The sequence below is a fragment of the Rhinolophus ferrumequinum genome, chromosome 10, assembly GCF_004115265.2.
Source record: "Rhinolophus ferrumequinum isolate MPI-CBG mRhiFer1 chromosome 10, mRhiFer1_v1.p, whole genome shotgun sequence".
NCBI classification, from domain to species: Eukaryota; Metazoa; Chordata; class Mammalia; order Chiroptera; family Rhinolophidae; genus Rhinolophus; species Rhinolophus ferrumequinum.
Window position 1 is genome coordinate 21,183,293 of NC_046293.1, and position 13,991 is coordinate 21,197,283.

The 13,991-nt window shown below is 34.0% G+C and overlaps 1 protein-coding gene across 2 annotated transcripts in view; it reads right to left on the reverse strand.

Moving 5' to 3' along the window:
* The window catches only part of NEDD1 (NEDD1 gamma-tubulin ring complex targeting factor), a 43,573-nt gene that overhangs the window by 16,637 nt on the left and 12,945 nt on the right, over positions 1 to 13,991 (reverse strand). For both annotated transcript variants that reach the window (XM_033118726.1, XM_033118725.1), the window contains exons 6-7: positions 1,721 to 1,950; positions 143 to 344 (exon numbers count right to left, since the gene is read on the reverse strand). In XM_033118726.1, coding sequence (XP_032974617.1) covers positions 143 to 344; positions 1,721 to 1,950 — 432 coding nt within the window. The remainder of the gene's footprint in view (positions 1 to 142; positions 345 to 1,720; positions 1,951 to 13,991) is intronic.

A 13,991-nucleotide genomic window follows, 5' to 3' on the forward strand; every position in this document is an offset into this window, starting at 1 on the left:
TCTGTACTGAAATTATTTTAAATGCTTTCATCTAAAAATAATTATGAATCAAAATTACACTGTGTTTAATTGACAACTTAATATTTCCATGAGCTAGATTTTATTTAGTCAAAAAATGCAGACAAGAAAGAAAGTATCTTACCTTAGAAAGACCAGTGGAGTACTGAAATGCTATACACTGCACAGATGTTTTGTGAGCACTGATGGTTTTAACCGGTGATTTCAACATCCTTAAATCATACTGATATATTTTCCCACGGGAAGATCCAATAGCCAAAGTGGCTCCATCAGGCATGAAATCTACTGCAGTTAGAGGAGTGTCAGCCACTAAAGTTTTCACTAGCCTTTGGAAAGGAGAACAAAGTATATGTAGATATATGAGTGTATCCAGGTATATAAGCTTATATGACATATAAATAACTGTATACCGAAACCAAACTTACTTAGAATTGGGCAAATAACATACACATCCCAAACATGTTTACAGCAGAAATTTAGAATTAGAAACATTTCTAATACAATGGCATAAAAAGGAACTGCTGAACACTCCATCCTATTTTCCTATTCTCTTCTAATAGGTACATTTTACATCTTCTAGAAGCAGTACCTATTTCTTTGAGTAATTATTCCTTTGGCAGTGAATGTGACAGAATTCCTGGGTGTCACTCCACAAACAAGGACTCTAGCCTAAAGGTTAAGCAGGCTCTCAGTATCCACTTTCCATTAATTGACCTGCGAAAGCCTCAAGAGGACTATGCCTTTCACAGGGGAGCAGCTGCTGTTTTGTTCTTAGTTGTGCATCTCTTGACCAAAAAGCTAACAGAATCCATGTAGCTTGATCCTCAGGAAGCTAAAATAGAAATATGGAGACTGATCTGCTGCAGCTGAGCTCTTAGCTGGAGTGTCTGATGCAAGAGAGGAACGGCTTACTAACTCAGGTCTCTCAGTAAATAGTTTAAAACAAAAGTAAAAAGAAAAGAAAAAAGAATGTGAAGTAACAATAAACTTTTAACAAGGGCTGATAGTAGGCCCTTCCCTAGGAGTAACATTACCATTTTCTTCTACATTGATCTTTAGAATTGTTCTTGAATAAATCTGTAGCATTCTTGCTGCTTTCTTTTTAAAGGTAACCAAGTACACCTATAACTCTAAGAAGGACAAGAAGGCACAATGGACCCAGACACTTAGATTATCCTTTAGCTCTAGATCAGTGCATCTCAATGGGGGGCAATTAGGATGTCACAACTGGAGAAGTGCTACTGGCACCTAGCGGGTAGAGGCCAGGAAAGCTGCTGAGTATCCTACAAAGCCCAGGACAGCCCAACATAATCAAGAATTATCCAGCCAAAACTGTTTATAGTTTAGAACAACCCCTGCTTTAGATAAGGATTTAATTTCAAAGCAAATTAATCATATTACTTTAAAAAAATGCATATTTAGTTGTATTCTGAAAAAAGAATATGCATGCATGCTAAAATAAAGATGTGAAATCAACATGCTATCCCTCAACATTCACGATCCAGAAGTACTCTAAAGAACACCCACGCCTCATCTATTTTTTTCTGCATGGGAAGAAAAAGAAAAAAAATCGATTTTACTAGATATCAAATACAGAAATTTTAGAGCTCCTGAACATCAATTAGAGGTCTGTACAAATCACAAATACATATGCTAATGAGATAATCATTACTAAATTAAGAAATGAGCATGTCACACTTACTTCTTACTTGAAGTGTCATAAAGAATGATTCTTTTATCCAAGCCTATGGTTACAAATAACAGTTCATTGACAGGAGAAAAACAGATGCCTGAAGCTGGAGCTTTATGTGTACTGTCAAAGTTATGATATGGACTCTGACTATTCACATCCCAGAGAGTTACTATCCCGTTATCCGAAACACTGCCCAGTAGTGATTTCTTAAATAAGGAGTACTTCAAGTGCCGAACAGGCTATAAAAATAAGAATAAATTTTATGTAATTGCAAGTATTCATAAAAACATTTTATATAAATAGTGCCCAACCACTAAGCTTCACACTCACACAGGATTTAGGACTTCTCTGGTTTATAAGTAGCAGATTTCAATTTTAACAATCATAAAATCATTTAATGGGCTATATAAGATGACTCTAGACATACCAATATTCTAGTAATTGAATATTTACCATGATTTTGTTATCTTGGAGTACAGCTATCGCAATCTCCTCTTTTTCAGAGGAAAAATACAGTACATTGAGATTAACTACATTAATTCATCAAGGTTAAAAAATCCACCACAAATAAAAGGCTATGTCACAGCCAAGTCACAAATAAGTACAAGGGAATACTGGCAGAGAATAAGCAATATTTGTATTCTATATATATTTCAGATATTTGGATATATTTTTTTGAATCTGAGCATCTGATGCACTGGCAATTCAACACCCGAAGTGTATTAAAAAAGAACTAAACCACAAAAGAGAAATTATCAATACTCTAGACTGGGGATGAATATATCCATTTCTTTCAAAAGCATCAGCCTGAGGTCAATGCTCGCTTTTCTCTAAAGCACTGGAGACATTCTCTCTTTCTAGCTTCTGGTCTAGCTGAACCAGAATAAACAAAAATCCTGTTTGAGTAAACAAGTTGTGAGTTAAAACTGGTTGAATTTTATCGACTTTTACTAAACTATTGCTTTCAAACTTGTATTCATAATGCCATTTATTGTGCTAAGAATTAAGTACTTTATATTTAAGCACGTTTCCCTATGAAGGAACAGCAACATATGGAAATTAAGTAGAATCTACAAGAGTGGGAAACTGACTGTAAGACGCCTTCAAACAGTTAAGTTATAGTCTTGAGTCAAGCAACGAATCAGGTTCTAGTAGGCGGGTATTAACTTTATATTTGGTCCCAGATAAAACTGGCACAGAACAAAAGTCACATCTGAGGTTTTTTGTTTGTTTGTTTAATCTTTCATATTTCAAAAGGATTTAAAAACACTGGCTTTTAGGTATTAAAAATTCATATTCTACTTACGTCTAAGATGTTTCAAAATAATATGTATTAGCCCTCAACAACAAAATATATTTAGATATGTCTTCACTAGTAAATTCTACCAAATATTCAAAGATTTAATGACAAATTCTCAAATTCTTCCAAAAAATTGAAGAGGCAGTACTTCCTAATTCATTCTATGAGGCCAACATTTTCCTGTTACCAAAACCGGGCAAGGATAACACAAAAAAAGGAAACTACAGACCAGTATCCCTGATGAATATATGCAGAAATCCTAAGCAAAATACTAGCAAATCGATTATAACGATACATTAAAAAGATAATACATCAGGATCAAGTGGGGTTTATCCCAGGGGCACAAGGATGGTTCAACATACGGAAATCGATCAATGTGATACACCATAAACAAAATAAAGGATAAAAATCAAATGATCATATCAATAGATGCAGAGAAAGCATTTGGAAAGCTGTAACATCCATTTATGATTAAAACACTCAAAAAAATGGGTATAGAAGGAAAGTACGTCAACATAATAAAGGCTATATATGATAATCCCTCAGCTAATCCATTCAACGGAGAAAAACTGCAAGCTTTTCCTCTAAATCAGGAACAAGACACGGATGCCCTCTTTCACCACTGTTATACAACATAAGACAGCCAGAGCAGTCAGGAACAACAAAGAAATAAAGTGCATCCAAATTGGGAGTGAAGAAGTCAAATTGTCATTTTTTGCCAACAACGATTCTTTACATAGAAAACCCTAAAGACTCCATCAAAAAACTGATAGAAACAATAAGCAAATACAGTCAAGTTGCAGGATACAAAATCAATGTACAAAAATCCACTGTGTTCCTATGTACTAAAAATGAAATTTCAGAAAAATGATAAAACAATTCCTTTTGCACCTGCCACAAAAAGAATAAAATGCCTAAGAATAAACTTTAAAAAGGATGTGAAGGACCTATACACTGAAAACTACAAGACATTATTAAAATAAATTGAAGACACAAAGAAATGGAAAGCGATTCCGTGTTCATGGATTAGAAGAAACAACATAGTTAAAATGGCCATATTACCCAATGCAGTATACAGTTTTAATGCAATCCCCATCAAAATCTCAATGGCATTTTTTATAGAAATAGAACAAAAAATCATCAGATATGTATGGAACAACAAAAGACACCAAATAGCCAAAGCAGTCCTGAGAAAAAAGAACAAAGCTGGAAGTATCAAACTCCCTTACTTCAAATTATACTACAAAGCAATAAACAAAACACCATGGTACTGGCAGAAAAACAGGCACACAGACCAAAGAAAAAAATTGAGCCCAGGAATAAACCAACATGCATATGGGCAAATAATTTTCAACCATGAGCCAAAAACATACAACGGAGAAAAAGAAAGCCTCTTCAATAAATGGTGCTGGGAAAATTGGAGATCCGCATGCAAAAGAATAAAGCTAGACTATCTGTCACCATACACAAAAGTTAATTCAAAATGGATTAAAGATTTAAATATGAGAACTGAAACAATAAAATACATAGAAGAAAACCTAAGTACTAAATTTATGGACTTTGGTCTTAAGAGAGGATTTTATGAATTTGACCTCAAAGGCAAGGGAAGTAAAAGCAAAAATAAATGGGACTATATCAAACTAAAAAGCTTCTGCACAGCAAAAGAAACCATCAATAAAATAAAGGCAAACAACCAAATGGGAGAAGATATTTGGAAACAACACCTCCGATAAAGGGCTAATATCCAAAATATCTAAAGAACTCATTCAACTCAACAACAACAACAACAACAACAAAAACCAAACAATCCAATTTAAAAATTGGGCAGAAGACCTGAACAGACACTTCTCCCAAGAAGACATACAGACAGCCAACAGATGTATGAAAAGATGCTCAACTTCACTATTTATGAGGGACATGCAAATCAAAACTACAATGAGATACCACCTCAGACCTTATACTTTGTTCTCATACCTGTTAGAATGGCTGTTATCAACAAGACAATAATCACAGGTTTTGGAGAGGTTGTAGAGAAAAGGGACCCTCACACACTGCTAGTGGGAATGTAAACTGGTACAGCCCCTAAGGAAAACAGTATGGAGGTTCCTCAAAAAATTAAGACGAGGATTATATGACCCAGCAATCCCTCCTCTGGGTATCTACCCCCGAAATTTGAAAATATTTATTCATAAAGATATATGTACCCCTATGTTCATTGCAGCATTATCCACGGTGGCCAAGACATGGAAACAACCGAAGTGTCCTTTGGTGGATGATTGTATAAAGATGTGGTACATACATACAATGAAATTCTACTCAGCCATAAGAAAAGATGAAATACTGCCATTTGCAACAACATGGATGGATCTTGAGAATATCATGCTAAGTGAAGAAAATCAGACGGAAAAAGTCAAGAGCCATTGATTTCACTCCTCATGCGGGATATAAAAGTGAAAGCAACAAATGAACAAGACAACAAACTAACAGAAACTTATAGACACAGACAACAGTTACCAAAGGGAAAGGAGGACTGGGGGGAAGGCAGACAAAGGTAAAGGGGGTCAAATATATGGTGACAGGAGATTTGGCTTTGAGTGATGAACATACAATGCAATATACAGATGATGAATTGTACATTTGAAATCTATATAATTTTTATTAACCAATGTCACTCTGACAAATTTAATAAAATTTTTTAAAAAATTTAGGAATAACACAAAACAAATTCTAAGGAAACAAAAGGAGTACTTGTTACCAGACACATAGGTTAAGACAATTACTATGGCCATCCATTAAATTTGGCTTCTTATTTTTATATGGCTAAAGTACAAAGAGAAAGTGCTGGTATATATTTTCCATCTTTGTTGAGGGACAGTATATCAACTGGAATAGATAAATCTTTCCTCTAGTCGACACTCAAGAAAAAATAAACCAGATGGACCATAACTATATAAAAGACACAGAGCTCCTTAATGAATTATGTTTACAGAGTCATATGTCAACAAGGGATATTCCCAATTTTTTAAAGATTTCTGCAGCATTGTACGAGTTTACATAGTTATGGTCCTTCATATAACGTAAATTCAAATTAAATGCAAAACACACAGCTAACACCATAAAATCATACATCTCATAGGTTCTCAAAGTTCATGAAGTTCTATCTCTTAGCAACAGACAGAATTTGCTACATCCTTAAAATATTGTCATCCAGAATCTACTTGAATATAGCAGGAAACAGGGAGCTTACTACTTTTATATAGTAAAACTTGATAGTTAAAAATCCATTTCTTGATTAAGTCAAAACCTAAATTTGATACATTGTTTCAAAATCTGTGAACTTACTGGCAATCCATTAAAAAAAAAAAAAAAAGGATGAAACATAACCATAAATCTTCCTCTCAGATAAACCTGGATTCAAGTAGAGGCTCCACTAAACTCCATGTCACTTGGGTAAATTACTTAAACTCCAACCCTCAGTGTTTTCACCTACAAAACAAAAAATACTTGTTTGTCTGTCCAGATTATTTTGAGGATTAAACAGAATTTCTGCACAGACCCAGGTACATACTACCGATCGCTACTATCCTCACAGGTTCATGACCCCCATATTCAATGCTGTTTATATGCTCATTCAATCATCTTTTACACATATTTTTAAAAAGATCCTTAAGTAACCACACTGATTCTTTTAAATGCCTCCCCTTTATCTCCTTGAAAACAGATATTTGTTTCTGAACTTTCTATCTACTAAATCATCATTTCTTTAGAACATCACTAACAGAATATTCAGTGATCCTGGATAAACAAAGTATTGATCTACAGAAATTCTATTTAAAATAAGTATTAATTTATTTTACTATCAGCAGCACTTATTAAGCCCCTATCTTTTCCACATTCAAGCTATTTCTAAGAAAAAAAAAGATCGCCAAGAAGCTTACTAAAAATCCCATTATAAGCAGCAATGCTATTTTTTCTTACATTATTATTATGTAAAAATGTGTGTGCTTGTGAAGTAGAGAGGTTGTTTCTAAATATAAAATATGTATCACTCACTATCACATCAGGGGTTGGCAAACTTTTTCTTAAAAGAACAGATAGTAAATATTTTATACTGCTGTACTGCAAAAGCAGTTATAAGCAATACATAAACAAGCATGGCTGTGTTTCAAAAAAACTTTATTTACAAAAATAACAGCTAACCCATGGGTCATAGTTTGCTCCTCCCTACAGTATTTGGAAGACTGAAAAAAAAAAAAAAACTATCCATAATCCCTTCACCTAGGGAAAAACTGGTTAACACTTTGGGGGATATTGTTTTAATTATTTTTGTATGTGTATGTATGTTTGTGTGTATTCAATAAAGTATCAACAGAAAATTTGAGATCATACTTTATTAGTATAAAGTTAGCCATGTCATTTTTTTCTATTACATGACTTTAATAGCTGAATAATATATGAATGTATATCAATTTATCTAAATAATCTAATGTTATTTAGGTTATTCCAATTTCCAAGTACCCTACCATCATTTTTAAAAACTGCTAATTTATGAAAGAATTTCTATTTCATTGTTGTTCATCCTTTAAAGGTTCTGGGTTGAAAACTGCTACGTGACCATTTGTCTTTCTTGTTTTTTGAATTGCCCATTAATCTATTTTGCTTATTTTCTACTAGTCTATTAAGATTTTTTAAGTACTAACTTGCAATTGATCTCAAGAAGGATATTAATGCTCTCATAGGTATAAATATTTTTCCCATTTCCTTTCAACTTTTTTATTTTTTTTCAAGTCTTGCTTTTTTGTCAAATTTTAAATTTTTATGTACACAAATTTATCAAACTTGTTCTCAATGACTCATGACTTTGTTCTTATACTTAGAAAAACCTTCCCTTTGCAAAGATAATTCACGTTCATATTTTCTTATAGCTTCAGTCTCCAATATATATATAGATATACATATATATACACTATATATTCATGTACACACACACACACACACACACACACACACACAGTATCTCTTCAACTCCATCCCTTCTTTCTTCTTGATTCTCAGTGTCTTATTTCAAGCACTAATCAACTGTCACCCGAGCTACTGCCTACTTCCATTATCAAAGGCTTACCATCCATCCTTCATACTATTACAGCATGAATCTCTTCAAAACTGGAAATCTGAACATATCTCTGCATTGCTTAAAATCCTTTTAATTGGAGGACTCTGCTAAGACCGTGGTCATGGTGATCACAGAGTTTTTTAATCTCCCTGAATTCCCCCTTTTGAGTATGTGTATTTATGTGTGCAGAAAAGACTTAAGCTGGCCTGAGACAGCCTAACCTTAGCAAATCCTGCTTTCAAGGTTTGCCCTTGTCTGACGTCTGGGAATCTGGATTTTGGGAGGGTTCCCACTACTCTAATAGATAAGATCGTTTCACTATGTCTAGTCTATTTGTGCAAATATGTCTAGTCTATTTGTGGTCGTGACTGAACCACAGCTCAATACCTGCTTTCCTTCTGGAAATTTGAAATTTTAGTACATGCTAGGCGAGGGTGCTTAGGTAAGCAGCCTCCAATAAAAACCCTCGGCAATGAGTCTCTAATGAGCTTCCCTGGTAGATAACTTCTCACACATGCTGTCACAATTTGATGCTGGGGAAAACAAGTACATTTTCTCCACTGAGAGAAGACTCGTTTGGAAGCTTGTGCCTGGTTTCCTTAGGACTTTACCCCAAGCGTCTTTTCCTCTTTGCTCATTTTGCTTTGTACCCTTTCATTGTAATAAATCATGCTGAGTCCTCCTAGCGAATCATCAAACCTCGTCTTGGGGATCCCCAGCAAAGTAAGTGTAAGTGTATGAGTGTTAGTGTATGTGTGTTTTACAGATAACAAACCAAACAGCAAAACTAAAATCCCATAAACAACATTTGCAACACAAAGAGACAATCGGGTATCTCCATGAGCCCCAAAATACACACTAGTAGGTCACACACTCAAGAGCCACAAATCCTTCATAGTATTTAGTGCTTGTGAAGGAAGAAGCAGAGGAAAATACAGGGAGTCTAAGACAGATCTGAAAACAGGAAAAGCCCCAAACAGCCAATGGGTATTCACAGGAAAGCACAGTGGCCAATTAGACAACAGCTGAAACCAGGAATATCCACTGCATTAGTGGGTCTGTACAAAATGTCTGCAGAAAAGTCTGAAAGGCTAGCGCAGTTTAGCCCCAGTGAACTCCCAAAACTGACCAGCCAAGGTGCCTCCCTCCCAAGTCAGGGCACAACACTAAGGAGACACTACTAGGAGTGGAAGCAAACCTGAATAGGTCAGAGTCAACAGAGCTGAAGGAAAGCAAAAGTTCACATACAAGCAGAGGAGTGGAACAGAGCCAAGCAACCTCAGAAAACAACTTGCCGTTAAAAAAAAGAGAAAAAAAACCCTGAAAATAAGGAGCTCCGTAAGTTAGAAAAGATACCCTGAATCCCATCTCTGTCTAGATGTTCAGGGAAACTAACTTCACAGATAAATCCCATAGTTAAGTTAAGATAAATCCCAAAGTTATCGTAGGAACAGAGAGAACAAGAAGACATTCACAACAGATGACCAAACAGACAATAAAATTATATAAGACATTTAAAAACAACATTAATCAGAATTAGGAAACTCAGAAATGAGATGTTAGAACTTGAAAAAGAATTAGAAATTTTAAAAATGTCTTCAAAAATGAAGGCTACTTTAAAAGAAACACAAGAATGAATAAACACAACAGACAATTATCTTAAAAACAGGTAAAAAAGGAAAGAATTTTTAAAAATCAAAAATAAGGAAAAAGTTAAAAATTATTTGAAAGTAATAAATTACTAAAGAAGCTAAAAAAGAGGAAAAAACAAAAATAAGGAAAAGAAGAAATACTAGAAACTATAATTCAAGAAACTTTCCTGAAAGAAGATTTGAGCTACATAAAATGAGCACACCATCTGAATAGCAACACACAACACGCAACACCAGGACACTGTCCAGTAAAATCATTGTACTTTAAAGAATAAAAATCCTTTGGTCATCTAAAGGAAAAAGAACAACTGGCTTATAAGAAAAAAAAATACTGAAATTATCATCAGACATTTGAGATAAAAAATGATAAGAGTAACACACTTAAGATCCTCAAGGGGAAAAAAAAATGTGAGGCTGCTGCTGAGTTACACTGAAAAAGAACTTGTAATCTCAAAGAAATAGTCAAAAGAAGAACATACATGCTTATGGAAACAATATTAACATATGGTGCTCACTGTGATTAAAAAAACTTCGAAAATAACTTAAATACAGAAATGCTGATAAGCTGTGGCATTTCAACAATGGAATATTACTCAGCCATTAAAAATTATGGTTATAAAGACTAGTAATATAAGAATATGTGGGATAGAACACTAATGAGCAAAAGGCAGAAAACAAGACTGAACCAACAACATGATTACTACTGTATGGAAGGAAGACAGAGCCATACATAGAAACACTGCAAGAAAACACTCTTCAAATAATTTTCCATTAAAGAAAATTTGCAAGAGAAAAATGGGGGGGAAAATTAGCCTTTAAGAAGTAAAATATATAGAAGTTTATTTTATGCCAACATGTCAACCATAAAACTGCTTTAGAACATAATATATATAGACTAGCCAAGTATACACAAATCCTAAGGAAATACATCAAGAGAATCAAGGCCGTATTAGCATGCATACATTGTATACCAATGCTCCTATATAACATAAAGGAGACCACTATTCTAGAAATAAAGCTCTGTAGTCAGTCAAACTTTTTGAGTGCTGAAATTCAGGTACAAACACAACTAGTCACCAAGTTAACCGAATTAGAACTAAACTCATTCGTGACAAAACAATTCTTTTAAAAATATAATTAATATTTACATTTACCAGATCTCTGTACTCAAACAGGCTTATTAATACTTACAAAGTCTGTACCTAAAATGTAAAAAATTTCACTGAAGACAATAAGCTTATTTAATACATACTGAAATACGTTATATTTAAAATCTCACAGAAAGCCTACTATATTTAAACATCATTTTTAAATCTAAGGAATCGATAAAATACATCCACTTTTTAACTGCTTTTGAGAAAGGCAACAGAGGTTAACCTATTTGTGAGCCTAAGCTGCTGAACTTGCCAAATAGCGACATGCAATTATATTCTAAGAAGTCTGTCAGCCCTGGTAGTTGGGCAGGAGCAGGAAGGCTCTTTCTTTTTCCCCTGCAGAAAGACACTGAGATTTACATAAAACTAATAGCTTCAATTCAGCTCATATACTTCAAAGTAAGATTCTAAATATATTCAGGCAATCTCATTTCCAATATCACTTTTGCTAAGAAATCAATTTGATAACTTTTAAAGATTTCAGATTCTTGACTGTTCATAGAAACAAAAACAGAAAAATTTTCATTTAATCATTAGATGCGCCCTACCTACTATTTTTCTCAATAACCCAGACCCTATCTGTAGTAAAACTGATCAACATAGAAATTGGGCTGGGTATTTGAATTAAAGTATGTCAGTTTTTTAAAAGACTTGAAATTTTTACGAACACTGTGTAGATTTAAGAAATGAATATTTGATATATTTGAAATGTTAAATGAATTTTGAGAAATATTTTAAAAATTGTTAATGAATGCTCAATTAGCAATTCTATACTTTTGGTCCACATTAGATAAAACAAACCAGAGTGAAATCACTGTAGAAAAAACTAATTAAAAAAAAAAAAAAAACAATCACTCCAAAGATTTCAATCACACTGCCTGAAAAGAGAAACAGAAGCACACAGAATTATGAAAACTCTGACTTTCTTCACGAAGAAACTGAGACTGCATTCTTACATACAGAGGGGCCAACCAGTATTTCCTAGCCCATACACTCTTTCAATGGTATACAGGAAAATGATATAATATAGCATACAAAAATATATAAACATTTGTTCCAGGGAAAGGGAAAAAATTAACACACCCCAATTCAATTTCTTCACCTTCTTTAATGCTCTTCTTATTCTAAGCACTAGACCTAAAACACAAAATATTATTACTGAGGTCAAGTTACAACTGGTAAATTAGCAGGGGTTCAGAGGAAATGCATTAAACCAAGATGCGCAAGCCAGTTTGGGGCAGCAAATAACAAAAGCTATTTTAATGCATTAATATATTTATTCATTCAAAGCTCACACTAAAGTTCATTAATCTCTTACCAAATATTGGGAAGTATGTTAAACAATGTACTTGGCATCTAGTTTAGTCCTTAGGAAAAGAAAAAAAAAACAACAACCCTGTGGAAAGTATATTCTCATTCTCACTTGACAGATAAGGAAAAGGAGGCTTGCGAGTTAAGTAACTTGTCCAGGTTCACACAGCTATAAATGTGGGACTTGCAATGTAAAATGAGACCAAAAGATCCTGTAGAGATGCTGACTGCCCTGGCAGGAGGCAGCAGGCACATGAAAATCTCAGGTTCTGGTTTATCTGACCTTGCACAGAGATATGCTTTTTGCATTACTGTTTTCCTAAAGTAGAAGAAAATTTAAATTCAGTTTTACTGTTATTAATTTTTCAATAATCAATGAAAACCCTTTGAAAACCAACAATATAGCAACCTATCCGTCATGTAGAACTTTAAAAGAAATTTGTTTAAAGTGAAGAAGAGGTTAGTATTTTGGATCCCTGCACAAAGTGACAAAAGAATACTGCAGTTTCCAGAAGCTTTAGATCCTCAAATCCTTCTACATTCAGCTGTTCCTGAGCTAGCAAGAGATCCAAAAGGAAACATTGCTGCCACTCTTAAAGAGTTGCTCTTCAAAACACTCAACTAAGAGTCTTATGATCTGAAAGTCCTGGAATCTGTTTTCTCACTAGTAAAATGAAAATAACATGCATCTCACAAGCAGCAAAGATCAAATAAAAAAATGTAACATGAAGCAATGATCACAGTGCTGGAAACACAATACATAAAGATGTAGGTAGTAAGGATTCTCATAACCTCTACCTGGAATGCTTTCCAAACCCTCACTCACCACCTGCAGTCACCCCACTGGCAATAGAATGGTCACTGCAATAATTAATGCTGGCCGAAGTATATACCTGTACGGAAAGTTGAATCCTATCTCACACCATATGCAAAAATTAATTTGAAACGGATCATAATGGACATAAATGAGACAGGTAAAACAACAAAGCTTTATCTAAAGAAAACAAAAGGACACTATTTTTAAGACCTTGGGGCAAGAAAGATTCTTCAAGAGGACACAAAAAGCAGCATCCATTAAAAAAAGTGATATAATAGACTAGGTTTCATCAAATTTAAGAACCTCTGTTTATTAAAAAGAAGGCATTAAGACAGTCGAAAGGCAAGCTGTAGGCTAAAAGTATATGTAACACGTACACCCAAAATATGACTCTGGAATATATAATAAACTATATAAATCAACCAGAACAATACCAATAACTCAATACAAAAAGGAGGAACAGACTTGAACAGTCACTTCACAAAAGAAGGTGTATGAAAATGCACTCAATCTGTTCAAAATAGAGAAATGCAAATTAAAACTACAATGAGATACCACTATATAACCATCAAAGTGGCTAAAATGAATAAGATAGAAAATACTGGGTATTAGCAAAAATGTGGAGCAACTGTATCTCACACACATTGCTGTAGGAGAGTAAAATGGCACGAGCACTTTAGGAAAACTTGGGGCAATTTTTAATAAAGTAAAATTCGATGCCTACCTAGACACATCAATTCATTTCCCATGTATTTACTCAAGACAAATAAAAACATATGTTCACAACAAGACTTTTACAAGAATATTCATAGTAGCTTTATTGTAATAGCTAAAAACTAGAAACAACTCACATGTCCATCAACAATAGAACGGATAGTGTTACATCCATATAACGGCATACTATGCAGTAATGAAACAGTATGAACCACTATT